Here is a 20,687-nt window from a genome sequence, read left to right on the forward strand (position 1 = left end):
ACCAAGTAGAAGTTACACTACAAGGAACATGCAGGAGGTCAGCCAGTTGTAGAAGAAAAATGGTCAAAACATGGTATGAAGAAGAAAACTAAAAAAGGTACATGTAGTAATTCAGTTTCTACCAAGTTTTCTAAGTAAATATTGGAATTTAATCTGATTTTAACAGACTATGACATGGGCCAGTTTTTCAGTTAGTAGAATGTGTGTGACAATGTGGAGTGGCCAGTTTAATTAGCTGGTGAAGAACTACTTCAATTCAAAAACAGGGACACACGGAGTGGAGAGTGATGTAAGGATAGTTAATCTAAAACCACAAGATGGGGCTGTATGAGTGTGTAACCGTGGGTTATCAGTTAATTAATCCTCAAGTCTTTTGTAATGTAAGATCCCAAACGGTAAAGTGAAAAGCATCTCTATGACACACACACAGTGTATCAAAGTGTTGACGAATGCTCCGGAGGAACGCCTTGTCAAAGTCATGGCAAGAATAAGCGTGAATTGCAGGGAACCAGACTGGCCTTGCTGATACCATTGGTTCTACCAAGGTGTTTCTTGGCAGATTCGCCTACAGGAATCGAAATAGTCCTCAAGCTTCCACCTAACCTGCTTTTGAACGTAAAGGAATAATGGTTGTGTGGTGTATCCTATTGCCACTAACTTTTTTCTTTTGAATTATGACTCCCGCATGATTTTCACTGCCGCACGTGGAGGCCTTCAGGGCGTTTTGGTATGTTGCCTTCACCAGGTGGTGGGCTGTGTGTTCTGGAAGTGAGTTCAGGACTTGAATTTCAGGTTTTAGTCACTCTCACTAGATTCCCAAAGGAGCCTACTTTGGAACAAGAGATCACTAAATACTCCTTAAAAACCACTAACTCTTCCCAACTAGAATAGGGAATGAATGAAGCCGGTATACTGAAATGTGAATAATGAAAAACTAAAAAATATGAAATATCCCCAAAATAATGAGGCAAACTCAATAGAATGAGCATACGTACACGTGTGCTGCATTTTATGCAATTTAGGTGTTAAAAAAAGTTGTGTGTGAAATGAATTTCTATGATCTGAATATTTTAAATAGGCCAAAATGTCTTGTTATTTAAGGAAATTCCATAAGCAGATCTTTCTGTAAAGAAAGAAAATCTTTTGTAAAGAAAGTAAATTTACAAAAATTGCATTGGACTTGTACTGGACTAAGGGGAAAATCAATCAATAGGGTTCTACTTTTAATATCATGTCTAATTTCTCATAAAGTAAGACAATGAAAAGTGCAGATGCCTACACTGATCTGTGTTTGATTCAACACACAGCTAAATCTACCAACAAAAAGTTTTGATTTAGCACTTGCAAACAGACTGTAATTTAAATAGCACCACTAAAGCAGCTTCAATGTTACAGCTTAAACATCATTAAACAATTTTATTTTATAAATTGATTAGGCATCCACTTACAGTAGACATTAAGCATTCCTAATTCTAAATGATCATACTTTTTTATCACAATCAAATAAACTTTTGGGTACTGTAAAATTAACACTGTGGTTAATTTTGGCTTTAAAAACTTGGCCTGCATTTCAATGTTGAAAATGGAAGCTAAATACCTAGCTAAGTGATAATAATGATAGGAAAAAAAAAGTGTAACCATGTTTATGGATTACTGTCTCTAAAATCTTGTATATATCACCAAATACAAGTTACAACTGTCAAAAGCAGCTTCCAGCTGCCATGCTTATCAAATTTTTGAGTGTAGTACTTGAGGAATGAGTGAAAGAATCATTTTTGTATTTTTCTGACTTTTGTCCCCAATAAGAAAGTGGGAACTTTGACAAAAATAATATTAGGTTACAGTATTCTAATACAAAATCCATAGAATTACTTAAAATTACATGATAAAAATCCAAAACCACTCAAACTCAAAAGCCCCTTGGCACCATTCGTATGTAGGTCGTCTTTAGGATTGGATGTAATCGTGGGGTTGGGAAGATTCCAGAACAGATGATCTCAACTTTGGGCGGTGACAGTAATACACCTTTCTCCAGACAGCATTACTAATTGATCTGGAGTTGATCCAGAGAGAAGAGGAGACAGCAAAGGAGCAACAGAAAGCTTATCTGACAGAAAATATGATGAAGGACAAACACGAATCATGAACACGTGGAAAAAGAACCAAACTTTTATTCTAGTGTCAACGTTAAAAATATCAGCTGCAAAACCACAGATGAAATATTATTACCCTTATTTTTAACTGTTTTTATTTACATTGCTACTGATATACTCATTTTCTTCAAAACTGGAAACTGAGCTAAACTTTTAAGAAAATAAACTAGAGCTCAAAAAGATCTACTCACTTAGATTCATCGTAAGGCGTTTTACAAATACAGTAAAGCTTTGTGTCCTTCTTCGTTTCCTTTGAGGTAGTAGAGATCATTTTCTTCTTCTTCGACTTGGAGCTTGAGTCTCTTTCCTCTTCTCGCTTCCTCTTCTGGGAAGCCACAGGCAGCGTGGCCGTGGCCGTGGCCGTGGCTAGGGGGCCCGAGTGCTGTGGCGGGGGTGGAGGTGGCGGGGAAGGTGGAGGGGCTGGAGGTGCCGGTGCTGCGGCAGGGGAGGTGGCAGCGACAGCTGTGGCCTGCATCATGTCTTTTTCCTTCTTAATTTTCAGGTCCCTCTTGAGCTCTTCCTGTTGTCAATCAAAGAATATAAGACCATCAACTGACTTATGTAACGTTCTGGCCAGAGGACGTTACATCACCTCCCTTGTCTGAGTAGCTCCACAGTTCACTCTAAAGTGAGGGAGTCTTGTTAACTCCAAACAAGAGGGTTCTTACTACACCTTAAACCCAATTAAAACAACTAGAAATAGAAGATGAAGATTACACAACAACTAGAAAACTGCTAGCTCTCTTCAAAGGAGGTCTGACAGAAAGATGAGCAAGTGTGTAGAAAGAACGGCCCCTCCCGCATGCCAGGGTCCTGCCCTGGTCATTGCAGTCATCACTCAGGACATGATTTCAAGTGTCCTCGCTCGCTGGCTGCTTTCTTCTGGCAAATCTCCTCGTGTCTCCTTAGAGTGAGTCTCGACATGAACTGGACGTGATACTCCAGATGTGGCCTGACCAGCCCAGAGCAAAGTAAGACAGATGTGCCTTATTTACTGTGCTCCTGTGGCTAGAATTTAAGACTGCAAGGAGAGCTATTTTCTCAATACAAATTTTGCATAAATTAAAATATTTTTTCCCATGTGAGGTATTTTACAGACACACCTCTGCTACCTAGTGCTACAACTTATTCTGAGAAATGATGATGAAAGAACTTTTATTTCCCTTGGACTTCCCTGGTGGTGCAGTGGCTAAGAATCTGCCTGCCAATGCAGGGCACATGGGTTCGAGCCCTGACCCAGGAAGATCCCACATGCCACGGAGCAACTAAGCCCGTGCGCCACAACTACTGAGCCTGCGCTCTAGAGCCCGCGAGCCACAACTACTGAAGCCCATGTGCCTAGAGCCCGAGCTCTGCAACAAGAGAAGCCACCGCAACGAGAAGCCTGCGCACTGCAACGAAGAGTAGCCCCTGCTCGCTGCAACTAGAGAAAGCCCACGTGCAGCGACAATGACCCAACACAGCCAAAAGTAAATAATTAAAAAAAAAAAAAAAAAAAGAACTTTTATTTCCTTAGAGAAAAATCACTGTGATTGGCATTCATGAACAAGCTTGGTGTAATTAAACCAGAGCTATGACCAAGTTTTTAAACATCAAAAAAATTCTAACAAATAAACCAGAATGATCCTGGTTTAATGAACCTCTTTCCTCTATCTGGAGTCTAAATAGTCTTATAACTGAGAATATATGCTGTGTGACAATTCTACAGTCCTTCTCTATTTAAAAACAAAGTCTGAACTTTTTCCTAGGGAAGAAAGTAAATCTTGAGTTTCATATTCCTAATAGTATGATGTGTTTATAGCCTGAAGAGATGGATTTTAGGAAAATCAAGATCGTCAAGACAGTGTAGTGGGTACATACTTTGACATACCTCTTCAAGAACATTCCCATGGTAGTAAGATATAAAAAAGAGAAAACTGAAAAGACAGCCATGCTTGAATAAGATATAAATGTCTCTATGGAACGGAAACACAAAACCATGACCAGGGCTAAAACTGCAGGCCTCCTGGGCTCCAGATTCAGAACTGGGAAGTGCAGGCTCCCTGCTGGATGTTAAAGGCTGGCTGTGCTACACTAGGCTTCTGGAGGAAGGAAAGAAAAACAAAACTCCTCTCACTTTAAATTCCAAATGCAAAATCAAATGAAAAACAATAAAAACATGTAATGTAAAAAAAAAAAAGAAAAAAAAAGAAAAAACAACCAACAAAAATCAATAACCGAATCTGAATTCACTCCAAGTGAATTTTTATGTTTTATAGAACAATCTGACAAAAAACTTTATAATATGTATGAGACATTCAAAGAGTTAAATGAAGGCATAAGTTCTATTAAAAATGAGTAAGAAATATTGAAAAGACAAGTAGAGGGGGATGGAGGAGGGAGGAAAAGGTAGAAGACAACACATTTTTAGGACAGTGAAACTATTCTGTATGATACTGTAATATGATTCTGTATTCTGTTATGTAACATGATTATATGACATCACTCATTTGTCAAATGCACAGAACTATACAACACAAAGAGTGAAACTTAATGTAAACTATGGACTTTAGTTAATAATAATGTATCAATACTGGCTTATGAATTGTACAAATATGCCACCCTAATGCAAGATGTTAATTATAGGAGAAACTGGGGTTGGGGGTAGTATACAAGAACTCTCTGCTTTCTGCATAATTTTTATGTAAATTTAAAACTGCTCTTAAAAATGAAGTCTATTTTCTAAAAAGGCAAGCATAAATGATATAAGAACAGGTAGATATAAAGGACCAATCACATATGCTGAAAATAAAAAAATCTTTATAATTAAAAATAAATTTTAAAATATGCTAGTACATATACGTTTGAATGTTGTTCCTCAAACTAAATCATCTTAGCAATAAATTCTATAGTTAAAATAATGCTGAACGTTTCCTTTAAGTATAATTTTTCTTCCTCATTGGATAAGCGATACACTGTCAGAAGCAACACCACGACTGTATACTAGAATATTTGCAGTAGTTGTTAACATTTTTAAATGGCTGCATAGTATGTACAGTGCAGAAAAAGAAAAATGTTCAGTATATGTTGTCTCCAGCGTGATTCTGATTTTGTTTAAAATGTTTTTATATGTGAATACATTTATTAAAAGTAATATATGTAAGCTATATCCTAAAATTATTTTAAAATGGTCATCTTTGGAGGGGGGATGATCAAAGATTACTGAACCTTATTTTTGTTTACTTGGACAATGGTCGCGATCTCAGTATTTATCTAGCAGTGACTACCTTACTGAACTCTCTCTTAGATCTTAATAATTTTTCTTTGGGGTTTTGATATAATAATCATATATACACAATAACAAATTTTATCTCCTTTCTTTCTTTGGCTTAACCTTAGCTAGAATTTCTAGAGATGCTAAGCAATAATGTTGATTCTGGGCACTACCATCTGGTTTCTGACTTCAGTGGGAAGATGTCTAATGTCTCACAGTTATGTACAGTGTTTGTTAGTAGGATGATCAGTGTTGTCTTAACATCTCTCACCTTCTTAAAATGTACAAGGCACTTCTAGGGATGCTTTATATAGCCCATTTCTCTTTTAAAAAACTGTTTAAATATGTATGAATAGATGTCTTCTTTCAATTTTCAACAAATTCCCTAAGTAAGCAGAGGATTAGCCATGCCTGCAGATCATTTACAAGTCAAGAAAGAAATCTGGTCTTATTTAATAAGCACACTTTATTTTCTTTCAACATTATTTTGCAGTTTCTCTGTCTACCTTTCTCCAGAAACGTAGCTCCTGATAACTTTTGGCAAAGACTGCGTCGCAGACAATAAGGGCTGTTGCCAAGAGGGTCCTCAAATGTTTTAATCAAAAGACTAACCTCCCCGAGTGGCTAGTTTAGAGATTACAATATACATGTAGATACAAAAATCTCTGTCATGCTTTAAAAGACATATGTCCCACTGCTTCTCATTCTAGGGACAAAAATGTAAAATCTAGAAAACAAGCTCAAATTTTAAGCTTAATGGAAATTTCAAGGGGAAAAGAAGAATAAAATTTGATGCTAAACACTGAACACAGGAGGATAGAAAATACCTTCTTACCTGCACTTCAATTTGTAGGTCTTTGTCTAGCAGTGCTCTCTTCTTCAGTATTTCGGCTTTGAGTTGCTCTTTGTGCTTGAAGAGCAGTGCAGAGAGCTTGCTGGCATTCTGTTTGCTACGTTTCTGTTCCACGCTCTCCTCTCGCTTCCGTTTTTTTGCTGCCTGTTTTTCTTCTTTATCTATCTTATCCAAAATATACTTCATCACCTGGTTACAGACAATCATTCTAGAGAGAAATACACAATCTATGTAATACTGGGCATTTCCTTCTGAAAGACTTAAGACAAAATTTTTCTACGTCTTTACAGTTGGTACAAACTTTCTGTGACTGGAAAGCTTCAGAGCGATTGGAACCAGTTATGAGTATCTGTTAGTACTGAGTGTTCTCATTTAATAAACTTCAATCAAGGTAAAAACAATATAAACTCAGAACTCCTGTGTGTGTGTGTGTGTGTGTGTGTGTGTGTGTGTGTGTGTTAAAGAGAAGAGACTGATATACAGTGAGACCCAGTGTAATGGGTTATAAACATTTCTCCCTACCTTTGATTCTCTTCTCTTTCAGCTGGAGTCATGGTCTTTTTCTGTTTTAAATGTTCTATTACAGCATTATGCTTCATCACCACCTTCAGGACAGAACAAAATCCAAAAATGCATATTTTATAATGACTACAAGTTGGTACACAGGTAACAACAGTAGAAATCTGAGCACATGTATGTGTTTCCCAAAGAAACTAAGAATTTTATATCGTAATACAAATAAAATGAGAGCTACTGTCTGGCCCGGGTGCTTATCACATACCCGGCACTGTGCCCAGGGAAGCAGCTGACATTACCTTGTTTATTCACCGTAACGACGCTGAAAGGTAGGGAAACTTTTATAAATGAGATAGTGAGACATAACTTACTAACTTGTTTGAGATTAAAGAATTAATACAGCTCTAATTTTAACCCAGCTATCATCCTTCAATAACCATGTTTTTAACATTATGCTCTCCGTCCCAGGCATTCATTTTAAAGATCACCCCACCCCCGCCCCATTGCCACCTTGTGCAGAGATTAGGGTAAAGACAGACATTGTAATAATTCTCAGTTCATGGACCATACAGTGCTAAAAGCTGGATAATAATGCATTTTAACACATTATATATGACGTTAATTTTTTAAGAATATTACTATACATCTTCAAATTCCCTCTGCTGGGGCTTCCCTGGTGGCGCAGTGGTTGAGAGCCCGCCTGCTGATGCAGGGGACGCGGGTTTGTGCCCCGGTCCGGGAAGATCCCACATGCCGCGGAGCGGCTGGGCCCGTGAGCCATGGCCGCTGAGCCTGTGCGTCCGGAGCCTGTGCTCCGCAACGGGAGAGGCCACAACAGTGAGAGGCCCGCGTACCGCAAAAAAAAAAAAAAATCCTCTGCTGCTTAAAACACTTCTAACAGGAACACCTTGGGACTTCCGGGAAGATGGCGGAAGAGTAAGACTCGGAGATCGCCTTCCTCCCCACAGATACACCAGAAATACATCTACGCGTGGAGCGGCTCCTGCGGAGCACCTACTGAACGCTGGCAGAAGACCTCGGACCTCCCAGGGGGCAAGGAACCCCCCACGTACCTGGTTAGGGCAAAAGAAAAAAATAAACAGAGACAAAAGGATAGGGACGGGTCCTGCACCAGCGGGAGGGAGCTGTGAAGGAGGAGAGGTGTCCACACGCTGGGAGGCCCCTTCGCGGGCAGAGACTGCGGGTGGCGGAGTGGGGGAGCTTCGGAGGCGGAGACTACGGGTGGTGGAGTGGGGGAGCTTCAGCGCCGCGGAGGAGAGCACGGCAACGGGGGTGCGGGGAGCAAGGCGGAGAGATTCCAGTGCAGAGGATCGGGGCCGACCGGCACTCGCCAGCCGAGGGGCTTGTCTGCTCGCCCGATGGGGCGGGCGGGGCTGGGAGCTGAGGCTCCGGCTTCTGTCGGAGCGCCGGGAGAGGACTGGGGTTGGCGGCGTGAACACAGCCTGCGGGGCGTTGGTGCACCGCGGCTAGCCGGGAGGGAGTCCGGGGAAAGGTCTGGACCTAACGAAGAGGCAGGAGACTTTTTCTTCCCTCTTTGTTTCCTGGTGCGCGAGTAGAGGGGATTAAGAACGCTGCTTGGGAGAGCCCCGGGGACGGGCGCGGGACGGGCGCGGGACGGGCGCGGGACGGGCGCGAGCCGCGGCTGAAAGTGCGGAGCCCAGAGACGGACATGAGACGCTAAGGCCGCTGCTGCCGCCACCAGGAAGCCTGTGTGCGAACACAGGTCACTGTCCACACCCCCTTCCAGGGAGCTCCGCCACTGCCGGGGTCCCGGGATCCAGGGACAACTCCCCCAGGAGAGTGCACGGCGCGCCTCAGGCTAGCAACGACACGCCGGCCTCTGCCGCCGCGGGCCCGCCCCACACTCCGCGACCCTCCCTACCCCTGCCCTGAGTGAGCCAGAGCCTCCGAATCAGCGGCTCCTTTAACCCCGTCCTGTCTGAGCAAAGAACAGACGCCCTCCGGCAACCTACACGCACAGGCGGGGCCAAATCCCAGGAGCCCCTGGGAGCTGTGAGAACAAAGAAGAGAAAGGGAAATCTCTCCCAGCAGCCTCAGAAGCAGCAGATGAAAGCTCCACAATCAACTTGATGTACCCTGCATCTGTGGAATACCTGAATAGACAACGAATCATCCCAAATTAAGGAGCGGTGTGGATGAAAGGCTCTTGGTGCTGCAGCCAGGAGTTAGTGCTGTGCCTCTGAGGTGGGAGAGCCAACTTCAGGACACTGGTCCACAAGAGGCCTCCCAGCTGCACATAATATCAAACGGCGAAAATCTCCCAGAGATCTCCATCTCAACGCCAGCACCCAGCTTCACTCAACGACCAGCAAGCTACAGTGCTGGACATCCTATGCCAAACAACTAGCAAGACAGGAACACAACCCCACCCATTAGCAGAGAGGCTGCCCAAAATCATAATAAGTCTACAGACACCCCAAAACACACCACCAGATGTGGACCTGCCCACCAGAAAGACAAGATCCAGCCTCATCCACCAGAACACAGGCACTAGTACCCTCCACCAGGAAGCCTACACAACCCACTGAACCAACCTTAGCCACTGGGGACAGACACAAAAAACAACAGGAACTACGAACCTTCAGCCTGCAAAAAGGAGACCCCAAACACAGTAAGATAAGCAAAATGAAAAGACAGAAAAACACACAGCAGATGAAGGAGCAAGATAAAAACCCACCAGACCTAACAAATGAAGAGGAAATAGGCAGTCTACCTGAAAAAGAATTCAGAATAATGATAGTAAAGATGATCCAAAATCTTGGAAATAGAATAGACAAAATGAAAGAATTGGTTAACAAGGACCTAGAAGAACTAAAGATGAAACAAACAATGATGAACAACACAAATGAAATGAAAAATACTCTAGATGGGATCAGTAGCAGAATAACTGAGGCAGAAGAACGGATAAGTGACCTGGAAGATAAAATAGTGGAAATAACTACTGCAGAGCAGAATAAAGAAAAAAGAATGAAAAGAACTGAGGACAGTCTCAGAGACCTCTGGGACAATATTAAACGCACCAACATTCGAATTATAGGGGTTCCAGAAGAAGAAGAGAAAAAGAAAGGGACTGAGAAAATATTTGAAGAGATTATAGTTGAAAACTTCCCTAATATGGGAAAGGAAATAGTTAATCAAGTCCAGGAAGCACAGAGAGTCCCATACAGGATAAATCCAAGGAGAAATACGCCAAGACACATATTAATCAAACTGTCAAAAATTAAATACAAAGAAAACATATTAAAAGCAGCAAGGGAAAAACAACAAATAACACACAAGGGAATCCCCATAAGGTTAACAGCTGATCTTTCAGCAGAAACTCTGCAAGCCAGAAGGGAGTGGCAGGACATACTGAAAGTGTTGAAGGAGAAAAACCTGCAACCAAGATTACTCTACCCAGCAAGGATCTCATTCAGATTTGATGGAGAAATTAAAACCTTTACAGACAAGCAAAAGCTGAGAGAGTTCAGCACCACCAAACCAGCTTTACAACAACTGCTAAAGGAACTTCTCTAGGCAAGAAACACAAAAGAAGGAGAAGACCTACAATAACGAACCCAAAACAATTAAGAAAATGGGAATGGGAACACACATATCGATAATTACCTTAAATATAAATGGACTAAATGCTCCCACCAAAAGACACAGATTGACTGAATGGATACAAAAACAAGACGCATATATTTGCTGTCTACAAGAGACCCACTTCAGACCTAGAGACACATACAGACTGAAAGTAAGGGGATGGAAAAAGGTATTTCATACAAATGGAAACCAAAAGAAAGGTGGAGTAGCAATTCTCATATCAGACAAAATAGACTTTAAAACAAAGACTATTAGAAGAGACAAAGAAGGACACTACATAATGATCAAGGGATCGATCCAAGAAGAAGATATAACAATTGTAAATATTTATGCACCCAACATAGGAGCACCTCAATACATAAGGCAAATACTGACAGCCATAAAAGGGGAAATCGACAGTAACACATTCATAGTAGGGGACTTTAACACCCCACTTTCACCAATGGACAGATCATCCAAAATGAAAATAAATAAGGAAACACAAGCTTTAAATGATACATTAAACGAGATGGACTTAATTGATATTTATAGGACATTCCATCCAAAAACAACAGAATACACATTTTTCTCAAGTGCTCATGGAACATTCTACAGGATAGATCATATCTTGGGTCACAAATCAAGCCTTAGTAAATTTAAGAAAATTGAAATTGTATCAAGTATCTTTTCCGACCACAACTCTATGAGACTCGATATCAATTACAGGAAAAGATCTGTAAAAAATACAAACACATGGAGGCTAAACAATACACTACTTAATAACGAAGTGATCACTGAAGAAATCAAAGAGGAAATCAAAAAATACCTAGAAACAAATGACAATGGAGACACGACAACTCAAAATCTATGGGATGCAGCAAAAGCAGTTCTAAGAGGGAAGTTTATAGCAATACAATCCTACCTTAAGAAGCAGGAAACATCTCGAATAAACCACCTAACCTTGCACCTAAAGCAATTAGAGAAAGAAGAACAAAAAAACCCCAAAGTTAGCAGAAGGAAAGAAATCATAAAAATCAGATCAGAAATAAATGAAAAAGAAATGAAGGAAACGATAGCAAAGATCAATAAAACTAAAAGCTGGTTCTTTGAAAGGATAAACAAAATTGATAAACCATTAGCCAGACTCATCAAGAAAAAAAGGGAGAAGACTCAAATCAATAGAATTAGAAATGAAGAAGGAGAAGTAACAACTGACACTGCAGAAATACAAAAGATCATGAGAGATTACTACAAGCAGCTCTATGCCAATAAAATGGACAACCTGGAAGAAATGGACAAATTCTTAGAAAGGCACAACCTGCCAAGACTGAATCAGGAAGAAATAGAAAATATGAACAGACCAATCACAAGCACTGAAATTGAAACTGTGATTAAAAATCTTCCAACAAGCAAAAGCCCAGGACCAGATGGCTTCACAGGCGAATTCTATCAAACATTTAGAGAAGAGCTATCACCTATCCTTCTCAAACTCTTCCAACATATAGCAGAGGGAGGAACACTCCCCAACTCATTCGAGGCCACCATCACCCTGATACCAAAACCAGACAAGGATGTCACAAAGAAAGAAAACTACAGGCCAATATCACTGATGAACATAGATGCAAAAATCCTCAACAAAATACTAGCAAACAGAATCCAACAGCACATTAAAAGGATCATACACCATGATCAAGTGGGGTTTATTCCAGGAAGGCAAGGATTCTTCAATATATGCAAATCAATCAATGTGATACACCATATTAACAACTTGAAGGAGAAAAACCATATGATCATCTCAATAGATGCAGAGAAAGCTTTTGACAAAATTCAACACCCATTTATGATAAAAACCCTGCAGAAAGTAGGCATAGAGGGAACTTTCCTCAACATAATAAAGGCCATATATGACAAACCCACAGCCAACATCGCCCTCAATGGTGAAAAACTGAAAGCATTTCCACTAAGATCAGGAATAAGACAAGGTTGCCCACTCTCACCACTCTTATTCAACATAGTTTTGGAAGTTTTAGCCACAGCAATCAGAGAAGAAAAGGAAATAAAAGGAATCCAAATCAGAAAAGAAGTAAAGCTGTCACTCTTTGCAGATGACATGATACTATACATAGAGAATCCTAAAGATGCTACCAGAAAACTACTAGAGCTAATCAATGAATTTGGTAAAGTAGCAGGATACAAAATTAATGCACAGAAATCTCTGGCATTCCTATACACTAAGGATGAAAAATCTGAAAGTGAAATCAAGAAAACACTCCCATTTACCACTGCAACAAAAAGAATAAAATATCTAGGAATAAACCTACCTAAGGAGACAAAAGACCTGTATGCAGAAAATTATAAGACACTGATGAAAGAAATTAAAGATGATACAAATAGATGGAGAGATATACCATATTCTTGGATTGGAAGAATCAACATTGTGAAAATGACTCTACTACCCAAAGCAATCTACAGATTCAGTGCAATCTCTATCAAACTGCCAATGGCATTTTTCACAGAACTAGAACAAAAAATTTCACAATTTGTATGGAAACACAAAAGACCCAGAATAGCCAAAGCAATCTTGAGAACGAAAAACGGAGCTGGAGGAATCAGGCTTCCTGACTTCAGACTATACTACAAAGCTACAGTAATCAAGACAGTATGGTACTAGCACAAAAACAGAAATATAGATCAATGGAACAGGATAGAAAGCCCAGAGATAAACCAACGCACATATGGTCACCTTATCTTTGACAAAGGAGGCAGGAATGTACAGTGGAGAAAGGACAGCGTCTTCAATAAGTGGTGCTGGGAAAACTGGACAGCTGCATGTAAAAGTATGAGATTAGATCACTCCCTAACACCATACACAAAAATAAGCTTAAAATGGATTAAAGACCTAAATGTAAGGCCAGAAACTATCAAACTCTTAGAGGAAAACATAGGCAGGACGCTCTATGACATAAATCACAGCAAGGTCCTTTTTGACCCACCTCCTAGAGAAATGGAAATAAAAACAAAAGTAAACAAATGGGACCTAATGAAACTTAAAAGCTTTTGCGCAGCAAAGGAAACCATAAAGAAGACCAAAAGACAACCCTCAGAATGGGAGAAAATATTTGCAAATGAAGCAACTGACAAAGGATTAATCTCCAAAATTTATAAGCGGCTCATGCAGCTTAATAACAAAAAAACAAACAACCCAATCCAAAAATGGGCAGAAGACCTAAATAGACATTTCTCCAAAGAAGATATACAGATTGCCAACAAACACATGAAAGAATGCTCAACATCATTAATCATTAGAGAAATGCAAATCAAAACGACAATGAGATATCATCTCACACCAGTCAGAATGGGCATCATCAAAAAAATCTAGAAATAATAAATGCTGGAGAGGGTGTGGAGAAAAGGAAGCCCTCTTACACTGTTGGTGGGAATGTAAATTGATACAGCCACTGTGGAGAACAGTATGGAGGTTCCTTAAAAAACTACAAATAGAACTACCATATGACCCAGCAATCCCACTACTGGGCATATACCCTGAGAAAACCATAATTCAAAAAGAGTCATGTACCAAAATGTTCATTGCAGCTCTATTTACAATAGCCCAGAGATGGAAACAACCTAAGTGTCCATCATCGGATGAATGGATAAAGAAGATGTGGCACATATATACAATGAAATATTACTCAGCCATAAAAAGAAACGAAATTGAGCTATTTGTAATGAGGTGGATAGACCTAGAGTCTGTCATACAGACTGAAGTAAGTCAGAAAGAGAGAGACAAATACCGTATGCTAACACATATATATGGAATTTAAGAAAAAAAAATGTCATGAAAAACCTAGGGGTGAAACAGGAATAAAGACACAGACTTACTAGAGAATGGACTTGAGGCTATGGGGAGGGGGAAGGGTAAACGGTGACAAAGCGAGAGAGAGGCATGGACATATATACACTACCAAACGTAAGGTAGATAGCTAGTGGGAAGCAGCCGCATAGCACAGGGAGATCAGCTTGGTGCTTTGTGACCGCCTGGAGGGGTGGGATAGGGAGGGTGGGAGGGAGGGAGATGCAAGCGGGAAGAGATATGGGAACATATGTATATATATAACTGATTCATTTTGTTGTGAAGCTGAAACTAACATACCATTGTAAAGCAATTATACTCCAATAAAGATGTTAAAATGAGGAAAAAAAAAACACTTCTAACAACATTACAATCATCAAAGTTGCTAAGAGACTAGATCTTAATTATTCCAACCACTAAAAGGAAATGAAAATTATGTGACATGATAGGGGAGTTAATTATTGCTACAATGGCAGTCATATTACAAGATGTGAATGTATAAAATCAATAAGACATATACCTTAAATTAAATTTAAATTAAATGTTATATGTCAAATATACTTCAATAAAAAATAAAATAAAAAGTGCTTCTACATACATGACCTCATTTAATCATTACAGTAACCCTGTGTGGCTGAAAGGGAGAGAGTTTTAATGAGGATATAGCTCAGGGGAGATCAGTGGGTTTCACAGACTGTAAACGGGAGACCCAGGAACTGGGTTCTCCTGACTTGGGAACACTTGAAACCCACACAAACTCCTGACTAGTGTGGAACGCTGCACATTCTCCCGCAATGCTATAGAGGATGTCACTATACATGTGGCTTTGTTTCAAGCAGAATAATTCTAACTCATCTAAATTGCCTTACTTCACTACAAAGCTACTGCACAATGCCACTTTTTATTTATGCTATGGAGTAATACTATTTAAATCTTTTTTTTACGAAGGTGTGGCTGGAAACACAAATGAGTTTAATGTGTCTATAAAATTTGCTTAGTCTACGTGCAAACTAAGGAATGACAACTGCAAAGAAATTGCTATGATGCCTGAAGTGGCTTCCAAACTTAGTTAAACCTTCAGGTTTCATATCAATGATACTTAAACTTCCTAAGTCCACTCTTTCCAACTTAGTTCTCCCAAAATACACGTCGTTTTTCCAGTAAGCACTGACTGTTTATATCCAACAGAGTTCCAAACCATAACAGTCATTCAGTACGTTTTGGTCAATCCAGTGCTGCTTCTAACTTGAAGCATCAATGACTTTTGTGTCTTATTTAAGGAAAGCTAACACAACCAAACACTAAGTCTAATGCACAGCACAATAATTCAAGCTACTGAACATGCTGCTTTTACTTAATAACTTTACCTGTTTCTGAATGATTTCACTTTGATTAGAAGCTTGGAGGGTGTGTTCCCGCTTAATTTCTATCTGTTGCTGCTTCTTCTTTTGCTGCTGATCCCTGAGTTGCTGAACCCTTTGCAACTGCTCTTGCACACTGGCTGCCTGCACTGTAACCACATTCTGAATCTGATGAGTCTGCACAGGGCTGCTTTGCTGCATCTGAATGGGGACCTGGAGTTTGATCTGCTGGGGCACACCACCTTGCTGAGCCTGTATCTGAGCCACAACCTGTGACTGGATCTGGGAGAGAACCTGGACTTGTTGCAGCTGCGGCACAGCAAGGACTTGGGGCTGAGGCTGCCGTACTTGGAGCAGAGGACGGGATGGGGACGAAACAGTAACTTGGCTTAACGTTTGTCCTGATGAAAGAGTTTGAGTTGAAGACTGTACCTGGGGTTGTGACTGTGGCTGGCCCTGGGAAGGTGGCTGAAGAGATGTGTGTGGCTGAATTGGAATCGGCTGTGAGGCTGTAGTCTGACCCTGGGACTGCTGTCCAGGAGACACTTGGGATGGAGTTGATGGACGCATTCGAGTCTGTGGTGGACTCTGGACACGAGCAGGAGACTGTCCTTGGACATTACTCTGAGGCTGACACTGTCCTGCACCTTGGGGTTTGGAGGACTGTGCTTGGGTGGGCTGTGCTTCAGGAGGGACGTGGGAGGCAGAAGTTGCTTGGGTCTGGGCTTCAGGCTGAGCTGGGGACGGGGGTTGGGTTGGGGGCTGGGGCTGTGCGGGCTGAGCAGTCTGAGGCTGGGCTTCTGCAGGACTCATGCTCGACGGCTGAGCTGGAGGCAGGCTCTTGGCTGGCTGCACCTGTGTCAGGGGCGATAATTTACTCTGTCTTTGTTCACTTGTACCTGTGAAAAGGAAAGACCAAATATTTCTTACTCTAGAACATGAGACTGTGGTTTAAGAAGAATTTGAAGGGGATTTTCTAAAGGTGAGAATTCTGCATTTCAGTACAGTACAGAAGACTGATGCCCTAGAAATGCTCCATCTAGAAACACCTAGGTCAGGACTCTCCTAAATTGGGGAACACGGTCCCTGTTCATGGCTGCCCTCCGCACATTTTGCTAAGTCTCCAGAGGGCTGGCTTCCAAAGCAAGGCACAGTCTCTGGAAATCAGCCAGGTCTTCTGGCCCAGGCTAAGGCCAGCCCACATTCCTCTCCTATGGCGTGACGCCAGTGAGTGACGGCCGCTTGCAGCAGGAGGCTCACCAAGTGCTCTGGTCCTGAAGCTCCCAATCATAGGTTATGAGCTGGAAATACCCACCTGCCCTGAGAGCACGTCATGACTCAATCAGTTCCTACAGGCTTGGTGAGGAGTTAGGAGTGGGCACAGTCAACACGATACTTTACTATTTTGTGCCAACCCCCCGCTTTCTATAGTTTTTAACACGGGATGGTGGTGACAGGGAGGCTGTCAGAGCAAGAGATCTGGTCAAGCTCTTGTGAGGCTGACCAGTCAGCTGTGACACTCACCAGCTTGAGGCACATCCTCCCAAAGATAAAGACCGGCCCTCTGGCCCCCTCTGTCACCTAGCAACCCGTGACACTAACAAGCAGCATTTCCGACAAGCCCAGGTTCTACCTGCTGCTGTAGTGGAAACAGTGGTGGTGGTGCTGCTGGTTGCCGTGGCCGTTGTTGCCAGTGGGGTGAAGAGGAACCGCTGGACGGTACCGTTTGGCATTGCGGCTTGCATCAGCTGCTGTCCTGGACCGGGAAGTATAGTCACCCCTTGAGGTATCAACTGCAACTGTCCAGTAGTTTGGCCTTGTCCTTGAATCACTACTGTCAAACCTTGATTGCCACCCTACGGAAAAAACACACAACATGTAAACCGTGTTCAAAGGATCGATCTGCAAGTATACCATTTTTATGTTGAACAGATCCTTTAAAATAATGAACATATGTGTTTGAATGTCTATGGAATGGTACCAAGAAAAATTCAGATAAGCTAAAATAAGAATATTTATTTTAAAAGATTGATGGTGTTTAGTGGAAAAAGCATGAACTAACAATCCGAGTTCCAGTCTGAGTTCTCCAAACGGACAGCCAGGTTATCTGTCTGTAAGTAACGTCGCTGCTCTGGATCTAAATTTCCCAATCTATAAAATAAGGGTGTGAGTGAATAACTAAGGTCTGCACAAAATTCTGGTTTTAAATCATCTTATTTTATAACTTTCAAAGCATCTTTAGACATACTTTAGACATGCCTCATTTGATTCTCACAATAGACTTGTGACTTTGTGGATTAGGGAGAGAAAATATTACTACAATCTTTCTACCAATTAGGAAACTCAAGTTAGAAAGTTCAAGTCTCCTACCCAGAGTGAGACGGCAAGTTCAAGGTGACATATAATGAGAGGCCCAGGTCTCCTAGTTTCAGTTTTTTCACTATGTACCAAATGACCTATGGAGTGTGTTGGTGTGTGCCAACGTATAGAAAGCTTAGGGTTCTAGACGTGGAATGCAAACACCATGTGAGGACGGTCACTAATGTCTGAGTAATCATCCAAATGGGGACTAGGAACTAAAAACTCCATCTGCACTGCCTCTTCTGTCCAGGACTTCTTAATCCTCAACCATCAGGAACATGGTGGAGAATTAGAAAGCAAACGTAAAAACAAGCCACCCTAAGTTCCCAACAGCCAAAACTGATGCTACAAAGTTCCTACAGTGATGCTAAGCTCCATGCACTTTACTCAGGAGTCCCTTACTATAGCAGTCCCCAGCCTTTTGTGCACCAGGGACTGGTTTCGTGGAAGACAATTTTTCCACGGACGGGGTGGGTGGGTGGGTGACAGTGCAGGCGGTGACGCGCGGGACGGGGAGGGACGGGGAGTGGCAGATGAAGCTTCGCTCGCTCGCCCACCCCTCACCTCCTGCCGTGTGGCCTGGTTCCTAACAGGCCGCAAACCGGTTGAGGACCCCTGCCTTATTCACTATTGCTTTTCTAAAACATTTTTGTGCACAGTCAAAACTACATACAATACCAAGTATAGTTTAACGAATAATTATAAAGTGAACGTCTATAAAACCAGCATTCAGGTCATCACTGCCAGTATCCAAGAAGGCCCCCATGTGACCTGCTCTGGTCTTAATTCCCCTCCTTTGCCCTAGAGGTAAGCACTACTCTCACTGTTACAATAACTGCAGTTCTTCATAGTGCGAAAACTTAGGTATAGCTCCCTAAGGGCCACAGACTCACAACTTCAGGAGCACCATTCAGGAAGAATTCAAATGGTGTCCCCTCCAGGTAGGCAATGCAGCAGGCCCATAACCCTACACATGTAGCTAGTTTTGCCTGTTTCTGAATCTTATGCAAATAGATCATACTGTAATTCTGTTTGTTACTTCCTTTTTTATTTAGCTCAGCAATGTAGTTCTATGTGGCTGTTGTTTGTTCACTTCCATTGCTGGAGCAAGGCAACTTATTTATCTAATTGACTGCAGATTGACATTTGGGTTGTTCCCAGTTTTTGACTCTTATGAACAATGCTTCTGTATATATTCATGTCCATCGCCCTGGTGCTCAGACGAACAAGAACTTCTCCAGGAAACATACCTAGAAGGAGAACTACTATGACGTGGGGCATGTGTCTTCAGCTTTGCTACATAGTGTCTACAGTTTTTCAAGGTGGCTAAAGCAATTTATAATACTACCAGGTGTGTATGAGAGTTCATTCTGCTCCATGTCTTTGCTGTCTCTTGATTTTGTCTGACATTTTAGTTTATACCAATCTCTTAGATATATGGTTTTAATATGCATTTCCCTCATTACTAACAAAATTCAGCAGTTTTTTGGATTTATGGACGTTTAGATTTCCTCTTTTCTCGACAAGTTTGTTTGCTCTTTTTTTCCTACCGAACTATCTGGATATTTTCCTTCTTAATTTGTAGTAGTAATTCTTCATGTATTCTGCAGAATAGTCCTTGGCTGGTTGTAATTATACCTTCCCTCATTCTTTTCACTCTTTTATAATGTTTGATGAACTGAAGTTCTTATTTCTAAGGTTGTTGAATTTATAAATCTTTTCCTTTATGGCTAGTATTTTCTGTCTTTAAGAAAGCCTTTCCTGGGCTTCCCTGGTGGTGCAGTGGTTAAGAATCCGCCTGCCAATGCAGGGGGCATGGGTTTGAACCCTGGTCTGGGAAGATCTCACATGCCACGGAGCAACTAAGCCTGTGTGCCACAACTACTGAGCCTGTGAGCCACAACTACTGAAGCCCGCATGCCTAGAGACCATGCTCCACAACAAGAGAAGCCACCACAATGAGAAGCCCAGGCACCACAACAAAGAGTGGTCCTGCTCGCCACTAGAGAAAGCCCACGCACAGCAACGAAGACCCAACGCAGCCAAAAATAAATAAATAAATAAATTTTTTTTAAAAAAAGTATTTTTGACTCTAGGAACCAGATATTTAAAAAAGTAAGTAGGGCTTCCCTTGTGGCGCAGTGATTGAGAGTCCGCCTGCCGATGCAGGGGACACGGGTTCGTGACCCGGTCTGGGAAGATCCCACATGCCGCAGAGAGGCTGGGCCCGTGAGCCATGGCTGCTGAGCCTGCGCGTCCGGAGCCTGTGCTCCGCAATGGGAGAGGCCACAACAGTTAGAGGCCCGCGTACCGCAAAAAAAAAAAAAATAAAAAAAAAAAAAATAAAAAAGTAAGTAGATTTTTAAACGTCCAAAGATTAAGTACGTGTTTTAAAGCTTACAGCAAGAGTAAGTAAGATCACTTGTAAAGTTAAAATGCAAGTCACATTACTTACGTGGCCCTGTGTTAACTGGGTGAGTTGAGCCATGGTAAGCTTCACCTGTCCTTGCTGGGGGCGAGGGGGCTGTGAGGTTGAAGGCTGTAGACTTGCAGTGGGTGCTCCTGAAGTTAGTCCTTTCTGTGCAGGTGTTGAGGAAACTGTACTAGGGGCAGAGATCGCAGTGGAAACAGGCTGCCCTCTGATGATCTGCGTCACAACCTGTTGAGGAGTACCTATGCAAAGAGCAAAACATTAGAATGCTTCTATGCCCTAAGCAATACTCTGAGTTGA

The 20,687-nt window shown here is 41.6% G+C and overlaps 1 protein-coding gene across 12 annotated transcripts in view; it reads right to left on the minus strand.

The window, feature by feature from the left end:
• BPTF (bromodomain PHD finger transcription factor) overlaps window positions 1-20,687 on the minus strand; it is a 139,619-nt gene that overhangs the window by 14,349 nt on the left and 104,583 nt on the right. For 10 of the 12 annotated variants that reach the window (XM_067715247.1, XM_067715245.1, XM_067715246.1 and 7 more), the window contains 6 exons: window positions 20,412-20,629; window positions 17,229-17,451; window positions 15,602-16,494; window positions 6,782-6,864; window positions 6,242-6,467; window positions 2,345-2,673 (listed from right to left, as the gene is read on the minus strand). In XM_067715247.1, coding sequence (XP_067571348.1) covers window positions 2,345-2,673; window positions 6,242-6,467; window positions 6,782-6,864; window positions 15,602-16,494; window positions 17,229-17,451; window positions 20,412-20,629 — 1,972 coding nt within the window. The remainder of the gene's footprint in view (window positions 1-2,344; window positions 2,674-6,241; window positions 6,468-6,781; window positions 6,865-15,601; window positions 16,495-17,228; window positions 17,452-20,411; window positions 20,630-20,687) is intronic. The other 2 variants (XM_067715250.1, XM_067715249.1) reach the window with 1 other exon arrangement.

The sequence above is a fragment of the Pseudorca crassidens genome, chromosome 19, assembly GCF_039906515.1.
Source record: "Pseudorca crassidens isolate mPseCra1 chromosome 19, mPseCra1.hap1, whole genome shotgun sequence".
NCBI lineage: Eukaryota > Metazoa > Chordata > Mammalia > Artiodactyla > Delphinidae > Pseudorca > Pseudorca crassidens.